At 43.2% G+C, this 25,430-nt stretch overlaps 4 protein-coding genes across 4 annotated transcripts; 2 read left to right on the top strand and 2 right to left on the bottom strand.

Moving 5' to 3' along the window:
* On the top strand, positions 1–2,105 carry SERLADRAFT_469594 (uncharacterized protein; the record flags this gene model as incomplete). The annotated part of the gene is made up of 5 exons (XM_007319255.1): positions 1–889; positions 941–1,040; positions 1,099–1,204; positions 1,258–1,828; positions 1,889–2,105. The coding sequence occupies 4 exons, from the start codon at positions 502–504 to the stop codon at positions 1,738–1,740; spliced, it is 1,077 nt and encodes a 358-aa protein (XP_007319317.1).
* A 140-nt stretch (positions 2,106–2,245) lies between these two features.
* On the bottom strand, positions 2,246–6,133 carry SERLADRAFT_408903 (uncharacterized protein; the record flags this gene model as incomplete). The annotated part of the gene is made up of 12 exons (XM_007319254.1): positions 2,246–2,446; positions 2,583–3,148; positions 3,501–3,550; positions 3,666–3,690; positions 3,728–4,397; positions 4,549–4,698; positions 4,752–4,784; positions 4,853–4,984; positions 5,618–5,675; positions 5,705–5,766; positions 5,849–6,012; positions 6,064–6,133. The coding sequence occupies 12 exons, from the start codon at positions 6,131–6,133 to the stop codon at positions 2,246–2,248; spliced, it is 2,181 nt and encodes a 726-aa protein (XP_007319316.1).
* Positions 6,134–19,031: 12,898 nt separating this feature from the next.
* Positions 19,032–19,322, bottom strand: SERLADRAFT_349625 (uncharacterized protein; the record flags this gene model as incomplete). The annotated part of the gene is made up of 1 exon (XM_007319253.1): positions 19,032–19,322. One exon carries the CDS (start codon positions 19,320–19,322, stop codon positions 19,032–19,034), a length of 291 nt encoding a protein of 96 aa, XP_007319315.1.
* Positions 19,323–22,104: 2,782 nt separating this feature from the next.
* On the top strand, positions 22,105–25,089 carry SERLADRAFT_370427 (uncharacterized protein; the record flags this gene model as incomplete). The annotated part of the gene is made up of 10 exons (XM_007319252.1): positions 22,105–22,431; positions 22,488–22,706; positions 22,761–22,940; positions 22,996–23,192; positions 23,240–23,447; positions 23,493–23,653; positions 23,705–23,801; positions 23,852–24,031; positions 24,091–24,276; positions 24,328–25,089. The coding sequence occupies 10 exons, from the start codon at positions 22,105–22,107 to the stop codon at positions 25,087–25,089; spliced, it is 2,517 nt and encodes an 838-aa protein (XP_007319314.1).
* Between the last annotated feature and the right edge of the window lie 341 nt (positions 25,090–25,430).

The following is a 25,430-nucleotide window of genomic DNA, read 5'->3' as shown; positions in this document are numbered from 1 at the left end:
GATTCGAAGGCTGGGATCGATCCATCGCGGAACAATCACTACTTCTTGATCCCAAACTGGGGCCTTTACAAGGTCGTTGACTTACTCTGTCGTCGCCAATCTATTCGGGGTCGTGTCACACATGTTTATCATCTGAGAAAGGTCGATGATGCGAAAAAGATATTGGATGATCCACTCAGCAATGTCATAGACCTTACGATAGATACTTCCACTGCTCGATATCCCACCTCCACCTCACGCCCGCGCACTGAAGGCATCGCACCTTCTTCTAATCGAACCTCTACCGCCTCAAGTATTGGGAAACGATCACGCAAACATGTCGTTGAAACTGGAAGCAGCAAGCGCCACAAGTCAGGCTCTGATCACCCAGCAAACAAGCAATATCAAGGCTCCGAGAAGCTTGAATGGCAAGGAATTGATCGCAACGATGAATCCCCCCTTTTCCCAACTTACCAGCCTTCGCCCATCCCCGAACTCGACCTCTGTCCTCCGCCACCTTCCATGATCCTGAAAGATTCATGGCCTTTGGACGGCCATGACGAGGTTGAAGTTTTTCGTTTCACTCAAGGAGAGATGGGAATACCTGAAGTTTACGCCCAGTACACAGTTGAACATGGTAAAAAGGGGGCGTGGGTTGAGGAGGAGATTAGAAAAATATTTCTTCTGGAAGAGATAGAATTCATATACCAGGGGTCAAAAGATACACAATCGAAGGGACCCAACAGTCAGGCGGAGAAGGAAACACAATCTAAGATGGAAAATCAGGAGGAAGACGTGAAGATGGAAAACAGAGTACATAAGCGATTGATATTGAAAACGGAGTGCTGTAAGTTCCGGACGGCTGCGGGGCCGTACCAATTCTTAGAAGGCATGCTCCATGGAATGATGGGTGAGTATTTCCCCGTTTTGACGTCGCTTAGGACTGATGCTCCCTTTCTAGGTCACTATAATATGTATAAGGATGGATGGCTGCACCGCGATGTCAGCGATGGTAACGTTCTATTGTTACCAGAGCCCAAAATACGAAAGCCTCTGACACGGTAGGTCCTCTTAAATTGATAATGAGCTCAAAGCGGTATTGATGTCAAAGTATTCTAGGTTCGAATGCACCAAGAACTTGACAAAGTGCGTGGGCGTGATCTCTGACGGCGACCAGGCAATCAGATGGCGAGAGCTAGATCGTGAGCTTGGGAAACATCGTTCGGTAAGTAGCTCATCTTCGGGTTAGCCTGTCATTCAGTCTTCAAATCTCTTCAGGGAACACTCCCTTACATTTCTAGGCGAGTGCTGAACGCGTGGAATAAAAATCAACCCGTGCTTCATACATTTGCGGATGACTTGGAATCTTTCTTCTGGGTGATATTATGCGTGTTGTTGAGCATTGGCCACGAACGCAAAAGTTTAACGGAGGACGAGAGGTTGTGGCTTTTTGAAATACTCGCTGCAGACGATCCTGGCTCTAGCGACAAGACTAAAAGATGGGCGCTATCGATGCTGGAAGAATCACTCCCGTATAACGATTTTTCCCCTATTGTGATGGTTTTCGTGCCCTTTTTCACGGAAATCATACCGCTCATGAAAGAGTCTACGGCGACTGTTCAAAGGCTCAATTCAGACAACTTGGTTGAATCTCTAACGACACTCGGAGACAAATATTATGAGTTGTGGTTCAAAGCTTTCCTACGTGCACTGCCGTCATTGCCCAAGACCTGGGACGAAGTTTTGAAAACCACAATTTGATCATGGAGACGCTTTAACGCTTGACCATACATATCTCGTCACTGTTCTCCCAACCGTCATCCCTGGACTATCCTATACATATCAATATGTATGTATCTACTTTGTTTGTTTGCTGTTCGTTGCACCCTGAGAGGTACACACTTGAAAGATTTATTATTTGTCCTATAGTGACAAGATTTGAACCATGATCAAATCAAATCGATACAACAGTATTCCCAGCTCACTTCCTTAGCCTATATTATATCCGCTTGCCTTAAGAGTTCTCCTCAACCCCGGGCTCTTGTTTAGATTCAGGCCCCGAAATTATATCTTCCCCTTCCCTCCTCCCTTCGATTTCATCCTTGTCTCCACCCTCCTCAGCATCGACAAACCACGCCCCCGTTCACGTGCCATCGTCCCACCTTTCCTTCTCCACAGCCCTCATCACCTCCTTCCCCATCTCTCCATCGCTTTCTTGCCTACTTCTCGTCTCGCTTCCTCCTTTTTCAGTTTCTCCTTAAGTTTTCTACACTCTCAAAATTTCTTCCTCCTTCTCCATCCTCTTCCCTCCCAGGTCGCTCGCGTAGCTCCAAAAGCAGACCTGCGAAAGTGTCATGTAGCTTGCGCGCCCCGCGTCTGATGGACCTAGTAGGCCTGCTTTGTGCAGGAGCGTTAGGTATCTGGCACGCGAATCGGGAAGCTCAAAACCTTGGAGGATGGTGTCATTCTAAGAGGATAGTCAGTAGCACCTAATGTGGCAAGTAGGTTAGCAGACGGATAAAGTGAGGCGTACATGGTCACGAAGAACGGCTGAGAGGTGGACTACCTCTCAGGTGGTCCAGCGGCGCAGCTGTTATGTTCACTTTTTTCCGACTGGGCTCATTGAAAGGCTCTGTTGATGGTGGAGTAGTAGCCTTCTCGTCTTCATTTGGGTTTGGTTCACTGGCCACTTCCTTACCCTTTACACTGGTACTGGTCATGCTAGTACTGTCACAGTCATAAAGTCCGAGCCACGCTCTCCACAACTCAAGCTTCACTCCATCTGTACCCAAGCGCCTTAGTAAAGTATGGCACCGTGCCCAATCCTTCTCATCGCCTTTCCAAACCCGATTAGACTCCCCGAGAAACTGATCAAGCGCCGATCTCGACTTCTCGCGTCCTTCTTTGTTATCGTAGCTGTCCTCATCCACGCGCTTTAGATCATTTTTCTTGAGATTTTGAGCCGGACGCATTGTGAGTCTGACCCGCCGCTGCGTCGCACCCACGCTCCAGTACTCAAGCTCCCCACCTCTGCGCGCCAGCTGTGCGGACGGAACATCCAGTTGTAATTCGAATCCGTCGTGTTGTACCTCGCCTGAGTCAGTGCGCATGTCGATCATCCACGCATTTGAGACCCAGCGCGTGATTTCTGTGCGAGATGACGCCGGGTCTGTGCTTTGTTTGTCCTAGTCAATTACAAGAGTTGTGGAAAAAACATTTCCACCAAACAAAGTGTATGCCCCTTTTGCAGTTCGCAGTCGCCCCATTACTAGGGAACATCCTTGATCATGGGGTAGGTTTTCTTAATCCGCTCTGTTGACCCTTGGTTATCTCACGAATATATGTCTTAGAAATTCAAGCTTCAAGTGTTAAATGGCTTTGTATTAGTATGTCAGTAGCTGTATTGAATGTTTGTGAAATTTGTTATACAAGCACTGTTATGAGGAATATCTATGTCCGTTTACTCAGTTTCAAAAGATCTGCCGAGTTCTTGATTGCGTTCTAGTGTCAGTATAACACACTCATAGTGGTTTGAATAGAGCCAACAATCAAAGTAACTTCTTGAGTATCGCTAACATTGATCGAGAATGAGGGTCATCAGAGAAACATGAAAGGAGAGATAGATACAATAACCTCCCACACATTCAAATAAGTACACGTTCAGAATCGAAACATCGTACACTTACAAAGTCACAGCGTTCGAGTAAATATCTCCAAGTTTAATCTTGCATCCATTGATCCAGGACACCTAGTAAATGAGGGACACCATCATGCTCATCCTCCAACAGGATTGCAAAATGCTTCCGCATGTAAAAAGCCTTTTCCATCTCTTCCGGATAAAACCCAACATATTCCCAGTTTACGATGGCATTGATTTTGAGCGTTTTCTCGTCGACAATGATATTACTATGACCCAAGTCGTTGTGACAAAGTACGAACTGTTCTGTGCTTGCGGCCTTGAATTTCTTTGGCTTGTCTTGTGGCAAGACCTTGGCCAGGCGGTAGGGCAGACAAATGTCGCTTGTAAAGCTGCCCATAACCTTCGACTTGACTCCTTGCATGGTCTTTATATAACCCTTCAGCTCCTCTATGACGACCTTCCTCTGATCCTCCGCAAGATTTACCATAGACGTGCCAGGTACTGCATCCATGATGATATAGTAACAGCCATTATCTTCGAAATGACAACGGATGGTTGGGACCGGGAAATTTGTGTTCTCCTTGATGTACTTGATGGCAGCTACCTCGTTCTTGATCCTTTCCAACTGCATGAATGGTACCACAAGGTTACCCTTGATGTCGATAAGCCACTCGCGAGGACTCAGCGTCCTCTTGACAAATACGTCGCCGGTGCTACTCTCAAGTTCATAGTACTTTTTCTCCACATTGATACCTATGCATCCTATCTCCTTAGCGCACTAAAAAAGATCATGAATGAGCTCCCTTCGGCAAGGCCGAACTACCAGCGATTAACATGAGTGTATTGACCAATAGGCGAAACTGTGGTCTACACAGCAAACACGTGCAAAGATTAACGGTTTGTAACATATCATTGCATATCATACTCACTGCATCAACATCTTCCAACACCACACCAGGACACTGCCTTTTCAGTTCAGGGCCTGCAAAGAGAATGCCAGTATACATGCGTCCGGAAATGATATTAATAAGGCCAGGAGGGAACCCCGCTTCGACAGTCAACTGCGCAATATATGTGGCCTTAGGAAAACTGATAAGTTGCACAGATGCTTCTAAATTACTCTACAACTTACGCTCAAGGTCTGCCCAGAGCTCGCAGGGGTGAACTGTGATCATTTATTATCAATGCTGAAGCTCTTTTTTTGTCTACAAATTGATTGACTCGAACACTGACCTCGCCGTTAATAAACAATGTCGTTTCAAAGTTGTGCATAGTTTCTGGGGGATATGCGTAGAATTGATACTGATGAGTTGTGCGATGAGGATAAATAGTGGGTTTATCAACTTCTGCATCATCGTGAATAACCTGTTATATCAAAAGTCTGGGCTGTTAAGGTTTGCCAATATGTGTGACATGTTATTTGGTGCAGTGGGTACTGACGTGCGCAGGGCACGGTGTATGTTTTCTGGTGACAGGGGGCAGGCATGGGGCCCTATTTTTGCTTCGATGAATGGAAGCAATATATCAGTGCTCCACGATATTAGTTTGTGCCTCCATTGTTGTGCTTCATTCTGGCTAGCCTGCATTGGCGTGAACTGAACTTCAAAGCTTCTTATCGAAACTGGGGTCACCAGGCACAGCATCTTAACACACGAATCAAGTTATTGCAACAACAACTATTGTGAACTTGCTTGGACGCGTCCACGAGAAGATGAGATGAGATAATGATGACCAGCATTAAACAAAAGCCACACTTACTCAAAACATATACCATGGGAAGCAAGCCTTGTGCTGATAACCGAGGGTACACACATTGGGAAAACGATGACGCCTGGCAGTGGTTTAATCAGGCGGGGTTTGTATGCCACTGGATCAATCATCAGCAATTATCTACCTTTTGCAAGGGTTACACTATAAGAAACACTTCAAATGGAAGTGATGCAACAGCCAAGTCTAGATGAATATACCAGTGATGATATCGAAATAGTCTTCACACACCTCCGCCAGTTCCGAGTCATCTTTAGGAAGACGCGAGTCTGAAGAAGATTCCATAGCGCTACATATATCAGTGAACATACCTATTACAGTACAACATCATTTTCGAACCCTTGAAATACACGAGGCATAGTCCAGACCAGCTCTAGTTTCTATTGACGACACTGCTTAGAACTACATCTAAGACAACCCAGCTGCTTTACACTGTGTGTCCTGCTGATCGCACTGACTCACAGTAAGTCCACTTGCCGAACCCGAATTCGCTGCATCCGCACACTGGTTATGCTGGATGTCGCATGGGCGGCCCAAGGCTGCAGGTAGGTTGACAAAGCTATCGGACCCTTGGACCACAAAACCAGTTCCCCCCGCTGTCACTGCAGGCGCAGTGACCCCACCCACTATCATATGACCGTTATTACATGATGTCACAAAAAATCAACGTCACGTACAAGCACCAGTGAATGTCTGCAAATTTTGACCGCTGGCAGCGGCGGAGGTAGTAGCTGACACGCTACGCATATTGCAGTTTATAAATCCCGTGTCTACATGAATAACAGAAAACGACTTACGATGCAGATACAGTAGCGCTCGCCACAACAAATGTCTGAGTGGCTGGTACTGCTGCAACTCTATCCATTGTGTTTTGAGTATATAGGGGGGTAAAAAGTTTGGGAGATGACTCACGAGGAGCTCGATGCAGCTACGCCACCGGCAGCTGAACTCAAACCTCCAGAAGAAGTAGCCTTACACTGCGTATCTTGCTGGTTGCATTGCATTGACTAACCGCAAGTCCGCTGCTACTATTCGAGTTTGCAGCGTCCGCACATTGATTGTGCTAAGTTGTTCATCTATGAAACTTGAGACCTCATCTCTTTCTGGAGCAGAGAGTGGTATCATGTGTCCTTTTCTCGGTTTAAAGGTGTCCTTCAAATCTATAGCATGGTCCCAAGGCTTAGCCTCTGGGAAGCGCTCTAATTTATGTTTAGAAAAGTCTTTCCAGAAGTCATGGTACTTGGGAGGTACCAGCCTCTTAATCACTTCTTCGGGTTTTACCTCATCATCGTCATCGTCAATCTTTTCTAAAGATTTGAGCTCATAAAGGTGACCAGTGTTTATCTTTTCAAGACGCTCACTGTGACGGACGTGATTTGGCCTACCCAAGACATTCCTGAGGGCAACGTGACAATGTGACAACCCCTGTCTGCCAGTTGATCTCAGGATTGTGTTTAAATAGCCAGGTCCATGTCACGATTTGAACCAAACCGCTAGTTTCTTTTGATTCATTATTTAAATACATCTGATCACATGACAAATCTCGTGACAAAAGCACATGACTCATTATGTAAACAAAGTAGTTAGTTATATCCGATCACGTGACAACCATGTGACAAAGCCTAGACTATGACGCACAACATCAGTCAGCGCCTCATGGCTAACATTCAGAATGTATATATATTGACACCCATGTACATACTTTCTCCAGTTGTTGATTACCTCTAAATACAGTGCTTGACGCTACTTGTTGACTTTTGAAACTTATACCTCCGTTAACTCGGTATAGGGTATAGGAATCTTACACAATCAACAACTGGTAACAAGTACCGTCTATGAACGTAACAGCAGCTATCACTATCACCATCATCATTGTTATCATCATCATCCTTGCTTTACTCGAACACTTTTACCCAACTCACACACAACCCATCATCCCACTAAATCACATCCCCACTCGCCCTGACACCATCTTATCATTCTTCCCAGCCAATGTTTCACCCACCACCTCCCAAGACTCCTTCCATACCATCCCCCTTTGAACTACCTTTATATCAATATAATTCCTTTGGTGTGGAACCATAGGAATTTTCTCGTTTTTACCTAGTTTCATTTTTGCTTTCCTCTGACCAGGCCGCGCATTTGCGTCCGCCAGTCGGGAGAAGAACTGAGTTTTTACCTAGTTTCATTTTTGCTTTCCTCTGACCAGGCCGCACATTTGCGTCCGCCAGTCGGGAGAAGAACTGAGAGCTTAATAAGCCGGTTATAACTGGACAACTGTTCGGATCCAGTTTTCCTACTATAGCTTTTACATAACATTTGTAAAATACAAAAAATAGCACAGTACGTACATAGTGAGTGGTGAACAGAAGAGGATCACCTTGACTCAAAGAGAAACAATAGACTACTCGAGATCCTAGAAAGCGGTGTATAGATCCAGCTTATCACTGGGGAATTCCTTTCTATGCTCAGTAGAGAATTCTACATTTGGATAGGAGAACAACACATTTATACCAAAGACTACATCTTCAGAGGACAATTCCCTCTACCAGAAATCACACCTATCAGAAATCCCTCCCCTGTAATCAAACAAGAAACTGTTACGATCTCTATTGGACATTTAAGGACTACTCATTTCTTTTTACTCATTGGTCATACCATTGGACCAATGACTCATTTCCTTCACGTATACTTCTGTTCCTCTCGCATTCACAGTACCTATTATAGTACTTAGTCCTCAACAGACGGACCTGCCCTAGATAGGACCTAACTCCTATCACCGATTCCTTTCCATTATAAATACCATGTAACAGCAGTAGTATTCTCTAATACAATTCTACGCAGTTTACGCTTACAAAGCTAGACTCCTAAGATCAGACTTCTACTCAGAAGAAGACCAACTTCCATTGGAAGACCTCCACTCAGAACTACGTTCTCGAACTTGTCTTCAGATAAGTCTCTTTATAAACCTCAACGAACCCTCAGACTTTGTTAAGCACTTCATGTGTAACAATTATAGGCTAGAACAGAATCAGGATGAATCCTGAGAAAGTTCAAGCTATATTGGATTGGCCAGAACCAACTCGCATCAAAGGAGTTAGGGCCTTCCTTGGCTTAGGAAATTTCTACCGAAGGTTTATCAAAAACTTTGCAAAAATCACGAGACCGTTGAACAATGTCACTAAAAGGACATTGTTTGGCATTGGGGCACCAAGGAACAAGAAGCTTTTGATAAGCTTAAACAGGTGTTTACAACAGCGCCCATACTAGCAGTTCCAGAATTAAAAAAAGAGTTCCGGCTAGAAACCGACTCCTCTGATTTTGCTACTGGGGCTGTTCTGTCAATTAAATGCCCTGACAATCTTTGGAGGCCTTGTGCCTATTTATCACATAGTTTGCCGCCTACAGAGTACAACTATCAAATTTACAACAAAGAGATGCTAGCCATCATTAGAGCCTCAGAGCACTGGCAGCACTACTTAGAAGGTGCTAGGCACCAATTTGAAATTTGGACCAATCATAAGAACCTGGAGTATTTTATGACAGCCCAAGACCTGAACCGAAGACAGGCCCGCTACGCGTTGTACTTGGCAAGGTTTAATTATAAATTAATCCATAAGCCTGGAAGCTCTATGAGGAAAGCGGACACTTTGTCCAGAAGAGAGGATCATGCCAACGGCATCGAAGATGACAACAAAGGTGTTACCCTGATAGACCAATCAAGGGTTGCCAATGTTAGAATCGGGCAGGATTCCGATCTTCTGAAAGTCTTCAAGAAAAACATCTCCTCAGAAGAGAAGGCGCGCCTTGGTGGCAACAAAAACTATTTATGGGAAAACAGGCTCTTCCATTTTAAAGACAAAATCTATGTGCCTGAGTCCGCAAGGATCAAGGCAATAGATAGACATCATGACACTCCAGTGGCTGGGCACCCTGGGTGGCAACAAACAATGGAGTTGATCTCCAGAAACTACATGTGGCCTGGCATGGTCAAAGATGTACAGGAATATGTAAAATCCTGTCTGAGATGTGCCATGGCTAAGAATTCTCATCAACCGCCGGCCGGTAAACTTATGCCAAATCTGATACCAGCTGGTCCTTGGCAGGATATATCGGTTGACTTTACGACGAATCTGCCTGAGTCAAATGGGTATGATTCAGTAATGGTGGTAGTAGATCGCTTCTCCAAAGAAGTGGTGTTCATACCCACCAACAAAACCATTACCGCCGCTGGTACGGCGGATTTATTTAAAGATTTTGTATGGTTTACCCATGGATTGCCAGAGACAGTTATTTCTGATAGGGGACCTCAATTCGCTAGTGAATTTACAAAAGGACTATGCCGGATGCTGGGCATCAAACCTAAATTATCAACGGTGTTCCATCCGCAGACTGATGGACAAATGGAGAGACTCAACCAGGAGTTGAAACAATATCTCCGGATATTTATTAATGACAGGCAGACAGATTGGGCCAAGTGGCTAAAGATAGCCTAGTTCTCTTATAATATCAAACAGTCTTTGGCTACAGGAAAGGCACCATTCAAGGTTACTAGATTGTACCTCCCCAGAATGGGTGTAGAACCTAGCAAAAGCAAGAACGAGGCTGCTGGGAACATGGCCAAGGACATGAAGTCTGTCTTAGACGAAACGCGCAAAGCGCTATTTAAAACTGCAGAGCAGATGAAAGACAGGGCAGAGCATAGACACTCTAAGGCCCCTGATTACAAGGTCGGCAACCTGGTCTGGTCAGATACCGACCACTTAAAATTAAAAGATTGGCAGTCTCGAAAACTGACCAAAAAATGGATTGGCCCTTACCTAATTAAGGAAGTCAAACCCAATGCGGTGGAGCTGGAACTCCCAAAATGAATGAGGGTAGTACCCACGGTCAATATTAGCCGTGTGAAACCCTACAAAGGGCCACTGCCGGGACAGCGTGTAGACCGGCCTGGACCAGTTGTAGTCACCCAGGAAGGTGAAGCAGAGTTTGAAGTCCAACTGGTGGTGGATGCACAATTGAAGCGTGGTAAATTAGAGTTCCTAGTCCTATGGAAGGGCTATGGAGATGAGGACAGAACGTGGGAGCCAGAAGCCCATCTGGATAACTCCCGCAATGCTGTGCGCAAATTCTATTCTAAGAATCCCTCAGCTCCTAGGAAGCTTAGAGGCATGGATTTAAAACTTTTTAATTCTTTTTTTCAAACTATGCCCGAAAATTTAACTACCACCTCCGGTATCTGGTCTCGCCTGGAAGTCGGGCCTTGGAAGGGGGGTAGTGTTACAATAACACAATTTTTGGACCTTTCCTTTAATTTTCATTCTCCGCTTTAACCTTTTTACTATAGTTCACACTCCGTGCCATGCGGCACTTTCCTTTTTGTTCGAACTCCACTTTCTCGTGCAACACTGCCTTTATTCTTCTTTTAGACACAAAGTCTCTCACGCAGTGGAGCTGGTCACATGGGCTGCGCCCTCTGACATCATCAGCCACTGCTTTTATCAACTGTACAGTATATAGGTACAAACACTCTGTATTAGTATAAATACCCCAATAGATCAAGGAGACTCCTCAGCGAGTCCTCCTGTTGTTAACCAACAAACTCTCTGCAGCCTAAGGGGTAACCACTCCCCATTCACTACCTTTATAAGTGTGTTCTTGTGTGTGCCAGAGTAACTAACTCTTGGTTGTTACAACTTTCATTCTCCTCTTTAACCTTTTTTCTCATTTTCACACACTTGTGCCATGCAGCACTTTCCTCTTGTTCAGACTTTTACTTTCTCCCTATGACATCATCAGCCACTGCTTTTACCAACTGTATAGTACACATGTACAAATAGCCTGTAGTTGCATAAATACCTCAATAAATCAAGGAGACTCCTCAGTGAGTCCTCCCGTTGAATACCATCAACTAACTTGGTCCTAAACCTAAGGGAGTTTATCCACTCTCTCACTCACTCCTCTCTGCTTGTTCTCACTATGTGTGAGGCAACATTAAACTATAACAAGACAACACCTGTCTCCGACTTCACTTGCAGGGAGTAAGAGGTACAATGAGTTCTGAGGTTGATAGATGCTAGAGATTATAGCAGATAAAGGACTGAGAGTAAACTCAAGGGTTTTGATAAGGAGTAAAGTGGGTGATTCAAGTAATAAAAAGCTAAAGAAGAACTATGCATGAGTATGTAGGATTTTTATAGCTAATTGTCTATCTCTTAGACCAAAAGAGGAATAATAGAAGAAGTGGTCTGAGGATGAAACTAACCAATAAGAAAAGAACAGCTTATTGTACAACTTCTAGGATTAATCAGCAGGTGAGAGAATATACCAATAATAGATGTGTCAGGCATGTTCAGGAACTGTTTCCTCATGATGAGGTACAATCCTGGCTAGAGCCTCTATTATTATCTCGAAGAACTGGTGGGACTTGAAGCTGGTTGGCAAGATCTCAGCTATTAGTCTTTACCCATTGTGCTGGCTGGCTGGGAATACTACCCAGTCTCTGATCTGCAATATAAAGTGGTAACAATGGTTGAGAAAACCCGTTAGGGCAATAAGGAGAAGAATGGCAAATAACACCTCCAGCCCTAAGGCCAGAGGTGTAACAGGAAAAGTGTTTGAGAACCAAGACATGAAAGTAAAGAAAATAAGAAAAGTAAATGGTCCTTATACTATGGGCCAGAGTATAAAAACTTTGGCTGTAAGATTGGGACTCACTCCTATTACTCTCTTGCACTTTGTGCAAACCCAGACCACAGAATTAAGTGGATGTTTTTTGAAAGATGATAAGACTTTGGTGCTAGATGTGTGTTGAGCTTGTGCTAGCTTGTGGAAACAAAGTAATAAAACTATGTGAAACTCAGCCACTGCCCAAAAGGCTATAGAAACAACTTTATTATTTACCTATGTGAAACTACAATTGATGTTAGTTCAAGGTGATCTCTAATAAATGTAATATAACATACCTCAGCCGCTGCCCAAGAGGCTATAGAAATGACTTTTATACTAAGCCCCCTACTACTTATAGTCGGAGGTGCTACTCGCTACAGTACAATAACTCTGTTACAATTGACGTACCAGTACCTACTTACACTTCACTTTTTCGTACTTTTACTTTTACTTTTCCAAGTCACATAACCAGTCATGTAACAACCAAGAGTTAGTTACTCTGGCACACACAGAAACACACTATAAGGAAAATGTTGAGGGAGTGGTTACCCCTTAGGCTGCAGAGAGTTTGTTGGTTAACAACAGGAGGACTCGCTGAGGAGTCTCCTGGATCTATTGGGGTATATATACTACTACAGGGTTATTTGTACATGTGTACTATACAGTTGATAGAGACAGTGGCTGATGATGTCATGAGGCCTAGCCCGCATGGCCAGCTCCACTGTGTGAGAGAGTTGCGTCTATAATAAGAAGAAAGGCAATACGGCGTGAGAAAGAGGAGTTTGGACAAAAAGGGGAAGTGCCGCGTGGCACCATGTGTGGAAGCTAAAGTACAAGGTTAAAGCGGAAAATAAAAATAAAGGGAAGGTCCGAAAATTGTGTTATCGTAACAAGTCATGTGACCATTTACTTTACTTTACATTTTCGACTTTTCATAGTCACATGACCAGTCATGTGACACATCACCTGACCAGTGTCTAGGCTCATCATATGACAGGTCACATGCTAGACACTGGACTTTAAACTTTATTTACAACTGTACAGTACCTCATGTATTTTAGTATATATACAGGAGCAATACATGTGGAAGGACTCAGCAAGTCCTCCTATTGTCTAGCACAACTAACTCACTGCAGCCTAAGGGGTAACCACTCCCCATCATCTTCTTTATAGTGTGTTCCTGTGTGCGCCAGAGTAACTAACTTTTGGTTGTTACAGACTCCTAGGAGAACAATGGTGACTCCATGGAGTGGTGGCTATGCTCCATGGAGAACAATGGCTGCTTCGGCAGAGACTGGGTTTATCCGGTTTTGTCACAAAGTGTGTACCCCAAGTTTGTTGCAAGCTCTTTGTTCTGAGGTACTAAAAAAAATTATGAACCAACTATACATAATGTTGATGGTGATGATGTTAAAAAACCACACACAAAAACAAACTAACAAACAATCCCCCCAGATTCCACGGATCTTGTTTATGGGCTTTGCCTCCTAGGATGGTGGGTGATCTGATTGTTTGTGGGGTGGTATGTATAATAATCCTTCAAAATAAAACCCAGAGATGTGTGAGTATGGATTTTGAGGAGTAGGGGTAGTTGGAAGATAGAAAACAGGGGCTTTAAGACAAATATAGGATAAGCACTACCTTGTAGCACAAGGTAGGTTTGAGAATGGCAAGATAGCAAGGTTCCCAGTGATAGCAGGCTCCTGACGCACAGACTGTAGTGCTTAGAAGGACTCTAATTGAAAGGGATAATATAAGTGGAAAGTGTACAATGACAGCAGTTAATAGTAGTAGCAGTGGGAAGTGTTGTGACCACACTGGATCACAAGTAGCAGAGGACAGTAGACTTGAGAATTGAGGATGAGACTGGATTGGATTCTTTTACAAGGTAGAATACAGGAGTTTATATAGTAAAAAAAGGGAGGCTATGCACAGTATAGCTGTGTAAAAGGAATGAGAAAGAACATGAAGGAAGGAATATATGCTGATGAATCCTGTGTAGGTAGTACAGAATAAGATCATCAAAATAAGGAAAAGAAAGTAATAGAACAATGAATGCTGTGTTACAGGTTTGTACAGCCATAAAATAAAGTCCATTAGCAAAAAAAGAGCAAGAAAATTATGATGTCTTAAAAATATGCAGTAAAAAAAGCAAGTCCAAAATATCATCAGTATCAACACAGTTCCTTTGTTGTCAGTCAGGCATTCTAAAAAATATGTGTCCATGAAAATGATTCAAAAATCAAGAATAATTGCACTACAAATGAATGTTCTGCTGAAAAAAAAGGAACTGGACCCACCAGTCCACCATCTAGTCCAAATCCAACAGTTTCATGGTCTTACCAATGGTCTGGTTGTATTGGACCACCTGGTCAAAAAAGGGAGCCTGAGGGAGAGGAGTAGTTTGAATCTGAAACAGGTGTGTCCCAGGCAGCATGTGGTAAGTGTAACTGTAGCAAAGGTGATTGACAAAAGATAAATGTACCCAAGCAAATAGGAGAGTAATGTGTTGAAAGTAGAAAGATTTCTCATATATACTCTAACAGTTCTTGGACTTTGACAGTATACACTTTTAGAGTAGATAACATAATCACATACTTATACATAGCATGACAGCCAGCTTGCACCTCAGCTCTCAAAACTAGAGACTGAGGTGAGACATTTATTATACTACTATACTTTACTGATTATTCCTAGACTCAAAGAAAAATCCTTGAAACTAGAGACTGAGACTTAATCTTCTGTGTAGTGTTTCTTCTCAACCTTTGTTCAAAACAATGTACATGGGCAACACAAGGGTATGGACCTTTTCCAACTCAAAAACTACCCACCCACATTCCAACCAGGCAAGATGAGCGACCAATGATTTAATAGTGGATGATGGAAGATCAATATCATGAAGATGGACTGGCTGCCAGAGCTTTGCTGAGATTAGCAGAGGCATGTGGTGGTCAACAGATTGGCAACAGAAAAGGATGGAAAGCAGCAACATCAGGTGTGGTGGAGGAGCAAGAAAAACAAGTAGGAGGGGCAAAGAGGTGGCAAAAAGTTGGATTAAGATGGGGATCTAGAAATGGCTGTCTGGTAAGAAGATAAAGGACAAAAATGGGCCTATAGTGGGGCTAAGTAAAGGAATGGGAGAAAGGAAAATGACAAAAGCGAGGGTGCAATGTGTAGCCAGTGGCAATGCAAAAAATTGCTGAGATGCCAAAATACGGAAAGTACCAAATAGAAAGTAAAGGTGAGCACAATTTGATTGCCTAATAGAGGTGGGTGTTGATCAGCCACAGGTTCAAAAAAGGCAATATTAATTACTATTCCATGTTGCACTATGCCTGTGTGGCATAAAGGCAAGTCTTTATATATTTACTTTGTTATTAACACCTGTCTATGCTACTAATCAACTTTGGTGAATGACAACGGCCCCCAGTGTTAAGGGGAGTATTTAGTGCAGCAGATGGTGTGGAACCTCTGTTGCTAGTTTACATACAACATCTTCTTCTTCAAGTATCTCTGACCAGGTTAGGCACTTGTCTCTGCTAGTCTGGAGAAGGGTTGATAGCCTAATAGGCAGACCAGCCCCTAACAACTGTTTAGACCAGGGCCAGGGTTTACTACATTTACTTTTTATATACACAATTACAAATACTATAGCGTGGGTAGTCAGAGATTAAGATCCAATACTCAGCTGGGAAGAGGTAGATCCACAGATAGCAAACGGGGACCCCTAGTTATTTTTACTTTTACATATTGAACAAGTTAACATGTCATTGAGAACCCAACAACCTGATGTCAGCACACTACTGCACAAAATACATGTACAGATTCTAGCATTGACAGTGCAGCTTAGCAAGCTTCAGGCAAACCCATCTGAGCAAGTGAAGTGAAAATTCAACAAAAAAAGTCAAAATTGCTGCTGACCCTGGCACTTTTGAAAAAGACCAGGCTCAATTTGCTGAATGGTGGATCAAGCTCTAAATTTGGATCAAGACAAACTGGGATGCATTTGCCGATGATTTTAAAATCATAATAGCTGTGCTGTTAAGACTCAAAGGACTGTAAGGATCATTTACTTTTCTTATTATCTTTGCTTTCATGTCTTGGTTCTCAAACACTTTTCCTGTTACTTCTCCTTATTGCCCTAACGGGTTTTCTCAACCATTGTTACCACTTTATATTGCAGATCAGAGACTGGGTAGTATTCCCAGCCAGCCAGCACAATAGGTAAAGACTAATAGCTGAGATCTTGCCAACCAGCTTCAAGTCCCACCAGTTCTTCGAGATAATAATAGAGGCTCTAGCCAGGATTGTACCTCATCATGAGGAAACAGTTCCTGAACATGCCTGACACATCTATTATTGGTATATTCTCTCACCTGCTGATTAATCCTAGAAGTTGTACAATAAGCTGTTCTTTTCTTATTGGTTAGTTTCATCCTCAGACCACTTCTTCTATTATTCCTCTTTTGGTCTAAGAGATAGACAATTAGCTATAAAAATCCTACATACTCATGCATAGTTCTTCTTTAGCTTTTTATTACTTGAATCACCCACTTTACTCCTTATCAAAACCCTTGAGTTTACTCTCAGTCCTTTATCTGCTATAATCTCTAGCATCTATCAACCTCAGAACTCATTGTACCTCTTACTCCCTGCAAGTGCAGTCAGAGACAGGTGTTGTCTTGTTATAGTTTGATGCTGCCTCACAAGGACCTGTGGCGAGTTGATACACCCAAGTAAAACTCCAGGAGTGCTACACCACTAGTTACTGGCCTACCTGGGACAAATTCAAAGTTAAAATTGACAAATATTTCAAACCACAAGCTCAGCGTGACTAAGTGCATCAGCAAATTTGTTCCTTCAAACAAGGAAACGTGAGGACAGATGATCTTGTAACCCAGTTCCTGGCCCTCTCAATCCAGGGGAATCTTGGTAATGAACATGCAGTAGAGTTGTTGGAGTGCAATGTGGCACCAGCCATTGCAGAACCATTCTATCTGCAGAATATGAGAAACAAAACCTTGTATTGGCGGCAGAAGAGGTTCACAAAATCAATAGGGCTATGAAGCTCTACAAAATGTTACAATTGACATACCAAGTACCTACTTACGCTGTTGATGATGAGAACTGTTGTTAGAAAACCACACACAAAACAAACTAACACACAATCCTCCCAGATTCCACGGAACTTGTTTATGGGCTTTGCCTCCTAGAACAGTGGAGTGGTCTGGTTGTTCGTGGGGTGGTACGTATAAAGATCCTTCAAAGTAAAACCCAGAGGTGTATGAGTGTGGGTTTTGAGGAGGAGGGATAGTTGAATTTATAGGAAGATAGGTGCTTTGTGGCGAGTATAGACGAGCACTACCTTGCTAATGGTAGCACAAGGTAGGTTTGAGAATGACGAGGATGACGAGGTGACGAGGTTCCCAGTGATAGCAGGCTCCTGACGCACAAACTGTAGTGCTCAGAAGGACTCTAATCGAAAGGGATGACAATGACTTCAAAAGTGGGAAGTGACAATGACAGCAGTTGACAGTGGTAGAAGTGGGAAGTGTTGTGACCACACTGGATCACAAGTAGCAGAGTAGTGAACTTGAGAGTAGAGAAGAAGTCTGGATTGGATTTCTTGTTGTTTTCTTACAAGGTAAAATACAGGGGTTTATATAGTAAAAGAAAAGTAGGCTATGCACAGTATAGCTGTGCAAAAAGAATGAGAAAGAATATGAAGGAAGGAATGTATGCTAACGAATCCTGCGTAGGTAGTACAGGATAAGATTGTCAAAAAAAGGAAAAGAAAGAGATAGAACAATGAATGCTGTGAGTAATGTCACAGGTTTGTACAGCCATAAAGTAAAGTCCAATAGCAAAAAGAGAGCAGGAAAATCATAATGTCATGGGAAGATGCAGTAAAAAAAAGGGCAAGGCAAAACACTATCAGTATCAACACAGTTCCTTTATTGTTAGTCAGACATTCTAAAAAAATATGTGTCCATAAAAATGATTCAAAAATCAAAAATAATCGCACTGTAAATGAATGTTCTGCTGAAGAAAAAGAAACTGGAGCCACCGGTCCACCACCTAGTCCAAATCTGACAGTTCCATGGCCTTACCAATGAACTGGTTGTGTTGGACCACCTGATCAAACGAGGGAGGGAGAGGAGTAGTTCCAATTTGGAACAAGTGAGTCCCAGGCAGCGTGTGGTAGGTGTAGCTGTAGCGAAGACGATGGACAAAAGATAAGTGTACCCAAGTGAATGGGACAGCGATGAACATGGGCGACGCAAGGGGATGAACCTTCTCCAGCTCAAAAATTACCCACCCACGCTCCAACCAGGCAAGACGAGCGACCGATGTTTTGATAGTATATGATGGTAGATCGACGTCATAAAGATGGACCTGTTGCCCTATTTGAACCGGCCGCCGGGGCTTTGCTGATATCAGCAGTGGCACATGGTAGTCAACGGATCGGCAACGGAAGCGGATAGGAAGTGGTGACATCAGAAATGGTGTGGGTGCAAATAAAATGAGGAGGAGGAGGGTGGAGGTGACGGAAAAGTGGATTAGAATGGGGATCCAGAAACGACCGTCAGGTGAGAATAAAAAGGAGAGGAAGGGGCCCATGTTGGGGCTAGGCAAAGGAAGGGGAGTAAGGGAAACAACAAAAGCGAGGGCGCAATGCAATGTGTAGCCAGTGGCGACGCGAAAATTTGCCGAAATGCTGAAACACGGAAAGTACCGGATGGAAAAGCAAAGGTGAGCATGACTGGATTGCCTAATAGAGGTGGTGCTGATCAGCCACAAGTTCGAAAAGGGCAATATTAATTACTATTCCACGTGGCACTGTGCCTGTGTGGCGCAAAGGCGAGTCTTTTGAATATTCGCTTCATTATTGACACCTGTCCATGCTACCAATCAACTTTGGTGCATGACACCGTCCTCTTTCTTTTCTATCTTCTCTTTTACTTTCTTTATTAAGTCATCTACATTTGTCATCCTCTCCTTTATCCCATAAGAATCCATCAGAGTTTAGCTTCATTTCGTCATAAAGGCGCTCCTTGATGAGCTTTGGTGTGGGCATGAATTCTTGGGGAAGGACAGGAAGGGGTGGGAGCGAAAGGAGTGGGTCTTCTGGAAATGACCGAGTGACACGTGCATCTTCTGGGAATACTCCAGGAACAGGTTTGACTTTGCGATCAACACGTTTGTAAGGTCCAAAACTTGACCAATCAGGTGCTGGTACAGGTATAGGGTCCACAATGTCTATCATGTAACTAGGGTTAAAACAAAAAGTGTTCAAAGAAGGAAAGTGCCGTGGTAGTTTTGCATCATCTCGGACCGAATAGGATAGGGATGAGGTCGGAAGTTTTACAAGGGGGGAAGGAAAAAGATCACATAAGAACGAAAGGGGAACATAGACAATAGAAAAAGAAGTTGGTACAAGAGTAAAGGAAGGAAAAACCCGATAACATAGAAATATAAGAGGCCATTTTGTACAAGTAATAGATATATAACAAGAAAGAAGAAAAAGGGAAAAAATGGCATATGGTCCAAGAGCGCTGAATGGAGTGTTAAGTAAGAAAGGAATATAGAAATGTATCACCAGCATCTACCTCAAACTTCAACTGTGGCACTAGCAAGTACCTCAGTGCTGATGGTGAATGTAGATGCACTGGATGGATGAGTTGTCCTGTTGTGGAGGTGAATAACCTCAACACGTTCTCATCGACAATAAGCGCGGATATGAGGGAAGACAAAACCGTAGAAAAGGGCGAGGACAAGTAACACTCCCACCACAATCTCGATGATGAGAGCTTCTTTAGTAATATGAAACCCTTCGAGCCAGGACATGTTAGGTGCTTGTAATGCTTGATGTAAGCGTTCAGGATGGAGTGAAGATGTGTTAGAATTGGGGTAGAATTTCTGGTACTGGTGTGAATAATTGATAATGGCTGAGCTGATGGTGACGTGGGAAAATGATGATAGTGATGCATGGAAGTTTGAAGATAAAGAGTAATATCGGATGATATATTGATGGAAGGTTGATGCTCCGCTCCTATTGTTGTGGAGAAGGATAAGTGAAGGGGAGGTGAGGATTCAATCTCCCTTTCATCCTCTTGACTATCATTGCGAATAGTATGCATGAGTGTGCAATTATGGTGCATGAGTGTGCGATTATCAGGAGAAAGTGATGAAGCAATAGTAGCATTGGTAGAGGATGGTGATGGGGGTGAGTCACTGATATTTGATGGTAACTGTTGACGCAAATATGGGGGTGGTGATTCAGAATCAGTGGATGAGTCATCATTAATTAATCCATTTATATGATTGTGTATTGGCTCCGAATTGGATTCTTGTATTACCTCCACCATCACATTGACTTGACCATTCATATCACGTGATGGAGGTCCATTTATATCTTCATCAGTGGGAATTGGAAATGACTCTGTTTGAGGAAAGAAGCGAATATGTGCAGTTCCTGAGCGACTGATAATAGATTGTGCTCTTCCAGGTCCATGATTCTGGTCAAATCGCAAATGAGCATGGAGCAGGACATAATCCGCATAAAGGTTGTGGTTTTCATCAAAGCCATGGTGTCCTCTCACGACATAGTCTGAAGTTAGTGAGAGTGAACTCATGTTGTGACGATATTGAAGGTTGTTCAGTAAACCAAAAATAGCAGACCTTTCATTTTCCCTGATTGAGCGAATATAGTCAAAGAATGTTTCGAAGGTACTGGCATTGGGGATAGGGATAGAGGCTTCAATAGTTTCTTCTAGACGAGTTTCCAGGTCTTGCAGTGCTCTGAGAGTACTAGAATTCTTCTGAACGCAAAACCACTTAGAGCGATAAGACGACTGGCTAGGCTCATAGTCTCCAGCTTTGATTTTGTCTCTGAGCAATTCTATGACTTCATTCTTGATTCCAGGAGGAATAGGAATGTTCTTGTATTCCCAATGTTACAATTGACATACCAGCACCTACTTATGCTTCACTTTTGTACTTCTACTTTTATTTTCCAAGTCACATGACCAAGTCATGTGACCATTTACTTTACTTTTCATTTTCGGACCTTTCCTTTAAATTTCATTCTCCGCTTTAACCTTGTACTGTAGTTTTCACACTGTGCCATGTGGCACTTCCCCTTGTAGTTCAAACTCCACCTTTCTCGCGCGGTGCTGCCTTTATTCTTATTTTAGATACAAGTATCTCACGCAGTGGAGCTGGTCACACAGTGTCATGCACCAAAGTTGATTGGTAGCATGGACAGGTGTCAATAACGAAGCGAATATTCAAAAAGACTCGCCTTTGCGCCACACAGGCACAGTGTCGGAGATTTCCTATACTGGTTGCAAGAGCACGTGATTGGGTTGGTGTGATAAGCAGCGTGCAAGCAGTGTAGCTTACTAACAGTCGGCCGGTTCGGTTGCAACCAGATGGCAACCGTATTGCGTCCGCATCGATTCGCTCTCACCAACGACGACGTCCTTCAATCTGTCTGTACATAGTCAGCTTCGCCCATAACTGTATATCTGTACTGGCTTCAAGCTCTATCCTCAAGAACTCTGTATCAACAACTCCTTGATAAACATGCCGAAGGACAAGCAAAAGGTTCCCAGTGTGTATCTCCACACAGAATCTATTGCTCTCGACAATCACGATGATGGCCTCAAAGCTTGCCCTTCCTGCGGGGGACGTTTCAAGCCTATGGGCCTCCCCAGACACAAAGCAACATGTATAAAGCGGATGGCAGATTTGGCGCAAGACCTTCAATTAGACAAGCAGCTTCGGAAAGAAAAAAAAGAAGGTAGGCAGATCAGTCTGACATGGAAACTGAGTACTCATTAACGTTTCTGCTTAGCGAAAAAACTAGAGAAACAATTTGCAGTGGGATCTTCGTCAAAACATGTATGGGAAAACACCGACACCAATTTTGACGTAGAAGATAACTATGGTAGGTATATATCAGTCTGGTGCTTGTCGGTCGTTACTATTTTATCTTTACAGGATCATCTCGTTTTCATGATGCACCCCCTGTCGGGCTGAACTTCATGGGGGAAAGTCTTCAAATAGATGATATCAAAACTGAGTACCACCCTACAAGTGGCCGCACTGCAAAAGTGGACCATTTCTCTGATTTCAAACGTGGATTTTCTGGCAAAGCACGCATCAAAAACTCATGTCCGTGGCAGCCATTCAAATCCCGGGTCGACTTTGAATTTGCGGAGGTCGCTCTTGAAGCAGCGTTAAATAAAGACCAGATAAATAGATTAGTCAAGGTCATTCACCAGAGTATACAAGACCCTGGCTCGTTCACTCTGAAAGATCAATCTGACCTTTACGAGACATGGAAGATTGCTTCTCATGCCCTAACTCCGGTTTGTGATATTGTACACATTTATTGCGTATGAGAACTGACAACAAATAAGTCCAGTTTGAAAAGACTGTAATCAATGTACCATATCAAGGCAAAGACCATTCCTTTGATGTTCATTTTCGTTCGCTGTGGGATTGGGCATTGGACTTATTAGGGAACCCGCACCTCTCAGAGCACTTTGTATTTGATGCCGAACGGCTTTCCAAATTTAACGGTGACAATTTTGTACAATTCATTGACGAACCATGGACAGCTGGGGATTTCTGGGATATTCAAGTACGTGATGTTGAACTTATTTGCTATTGTATACAATTAATGTACATGTTGTAGTCAAGGCTTCCAGATGGTGGAAAGCCTCTATGTTTTATTTTATATGCTGATAAAACAATTCTGTCTTCTTCCGGGACTGTAAAGGGCTATCCCGTAATTGCACGATGTGCAAACTTGCCCACTGATATCCGAAATGGTACAGGTGTCGGAGGTGGAAGAGTTGTAGGGTGGCTTCCGGTGGTATATATTATTCAATCCACACTATTATACAGAGCATAATGGTTATTCATTACAGGTGCCGGAAGATGAGGAACATAAGGGTAAAAAGAGTTTTGCTAACTTCAAGAATGTCGTATGGCATGAATCATTTTTGAAAGTTGTTGAATCTTTAGAACTTCACGCCAAGACTGGCTATTATTATCAGCGCACTGAGGGTGATGTTCTTTATCTTTTCCCTATTATTTTGATACTTTCTGCTGACTACGAGGAACAGTAAGTAAATTCTTTGTATTCATCAACTAGTTATTTATCCTTCATAGATGTGCAATGTCTTCATTACGTGGGACAAATTGTAATTTTCCGTGCCCAATATGCCTTGTACCGAGGGACAAACTTTCAGATACAACACAGACATTTACTCGTCGGACCAGTGCTCATTCAGAATCTATATTACTAGAAGCGGAGCAGCAGCAAACAGCGGCAGACAAGGAAATTGTCCTCAAGAACTGTGGACTTCGTCCTGTTAAGGTGAGATATCTTTAATACTGCTATATTATGCTCATATGGGATAAGAATGTCTTTTGGAGGTTCCGTTACTCTGATGTGCATCAAGCATTATCTTGGGACCGGCTACATGCACATAATAGTGGCCTATGGGGCCATCATCTCTGGAAGGAGTTTCTATTCTGGATAGAAGCAGAGGGCCGAGCAGCATCCCATCAGCTTGATGATCAGTACGCACTCTTATCTTATTAACACTTATAACATATATTAAATCACACTAGGTTCAATGGTATGCCTCGTTGGCGAAATCTGAACCATTTTGACAGAGTGGCTAGCATAGAATTTTCGGATGCAACAAAGCATGAAGATATATCCAAGGTATAATCAGTATGGTTCGTCCTTCGTCGTTTTTTAAATACCTATTGTAGATGGTTATCTTTGCTTCGCACAATATATTTGATGTTCGATTACACAAGCCAGCACATCTTCTTTTGAAGAGCATTCGCCTCTTCCTTGATGTTGATATGTATACAGGACTAACAGTTCACACGACAGAGACTATTGCAGCTGGTAGACAAGCTTTGAAGCTATTTTCACAAGCTATGGATGTAGGTTGCCATCATTATTTTTCATTAATTATTAAAGACTTGTGCAGGAATATTTAAAGGCGGCAGATGGACTTAGAGACAAAAGTTGGAACTTTCCGAAGATGCACATGAATAAACATGCATTTGAAGACATCGAAGCAAAAGGCGTAACCCGGAACTACAATACAAAACCAAACGAGCAGTTACATGGCCCACTCAAGGATTCTTATCGATTCCGAACAAACTTCAAACACGTTGCTGAACAGGTTGGTCTGTCTAATTTATAAGGACAACCAGTATCTGATATCATCACTTAGATCCTTCAGGCTGACCATTGGTGTCTGGTGTCATGCTTTATCCGCCAGGATATAGCAGCTTTTGATAGCCAGTTAACGGGTGATCTCGAAGGGGATGAAGTTGACTTGAAGATCACCGAAACGAGTCATGTGTCGCTAGGCTCAAAGTGTCCTGCAACATCATTTCAAGGCCTGGAAGAAGCACGCAAGGATGATACAGCATTCACAAGCTTTCGTATAAGGCTCTCAAATTACCTTAACATATTTTTCAGCGCAAATAATATAGCATTCCCTGGTGGGAAACGCATCAAATTGGGGGCTGAAGACAAGATTACAGAATATTGTTTCATGAAAGTTGACTATGAATCTATAGTCGATTGGCGACAATATACCAATTACCTTCGATGTAACCCTTGGTTTTACAATCATCCACGATATGATTGTGTCCTACTGCAAACAGTGGACTCAAGGATTTTCGCTCGCCTCATCATGCTATTTATTTGTACCATTGATCAGGTTGATTATCCGTTTGCGCTGGTTCAACCATATGATGCTCCAGTAGGTCGGCGGCGACACAAAGACAAGGACCTTGGGCTCTGGCGAATTCGGGAAAAGTCACGCTCAGATGCTGAGTTCGTCCCTCTTCGTTCAATAGTTCGTGGTGCAGCTATGGCCCCAGACTACGAAGTTTCTGGCGACTTCTTTCTCATTGACACAGTCGATTCTGATTGGTTCTTGCGCACAAAGAAGATGTGGTCCGAATTGCCAGCGAAGCATACCTAAGGACAACTGGGAACAGACAAGCAGTCCCTAGTATGGATATTCCGTCGTTCTCCACCTTTGGCTTCAGTCTGCAACGTTCTTACCCTTTCATTTTTCATTTCTGTCGTCTATCATATCCTAGTTATTGTTCAACGGACATTTCTTGTTCATGGCTTCGAATATTCCTGTGAGCTTTCTCTATCTTTTACTCGCTCGTTGTTGTGACTTCATCGCTCATTTAATAGACACGGCGTGTAACGCGGACAACTCGTACGACAACTCTTAAAGATAACGAGAATGCCAATGCTCGTCCATCGCGTCTTACTGCCCGAGTGAAACCCCCATCATCGAATGGCTCTGGT

The sequence above is a fragment of the Serpula lacrymans genome, assembly GCF_000218685.1.
Source record: "Serpula lacrymans var. lacrymans S7.9 unplaced genomic scaffold SERLAscaffold_8, whole genome shotgun sequence".
Classification (NCBI taxonomy): domain Eukaryota; kingdom Fungi; phylum Basidiomycota; class Agaricomycetes; order Boletales; family Serpulaceae; genus Serpula; species Serpula lacrymans.
The sequence above is the reverse complement of the archived record's forward strand: the minus strand, read 5'-3'. Positions and strand labels throughout refer to the sequence as shown.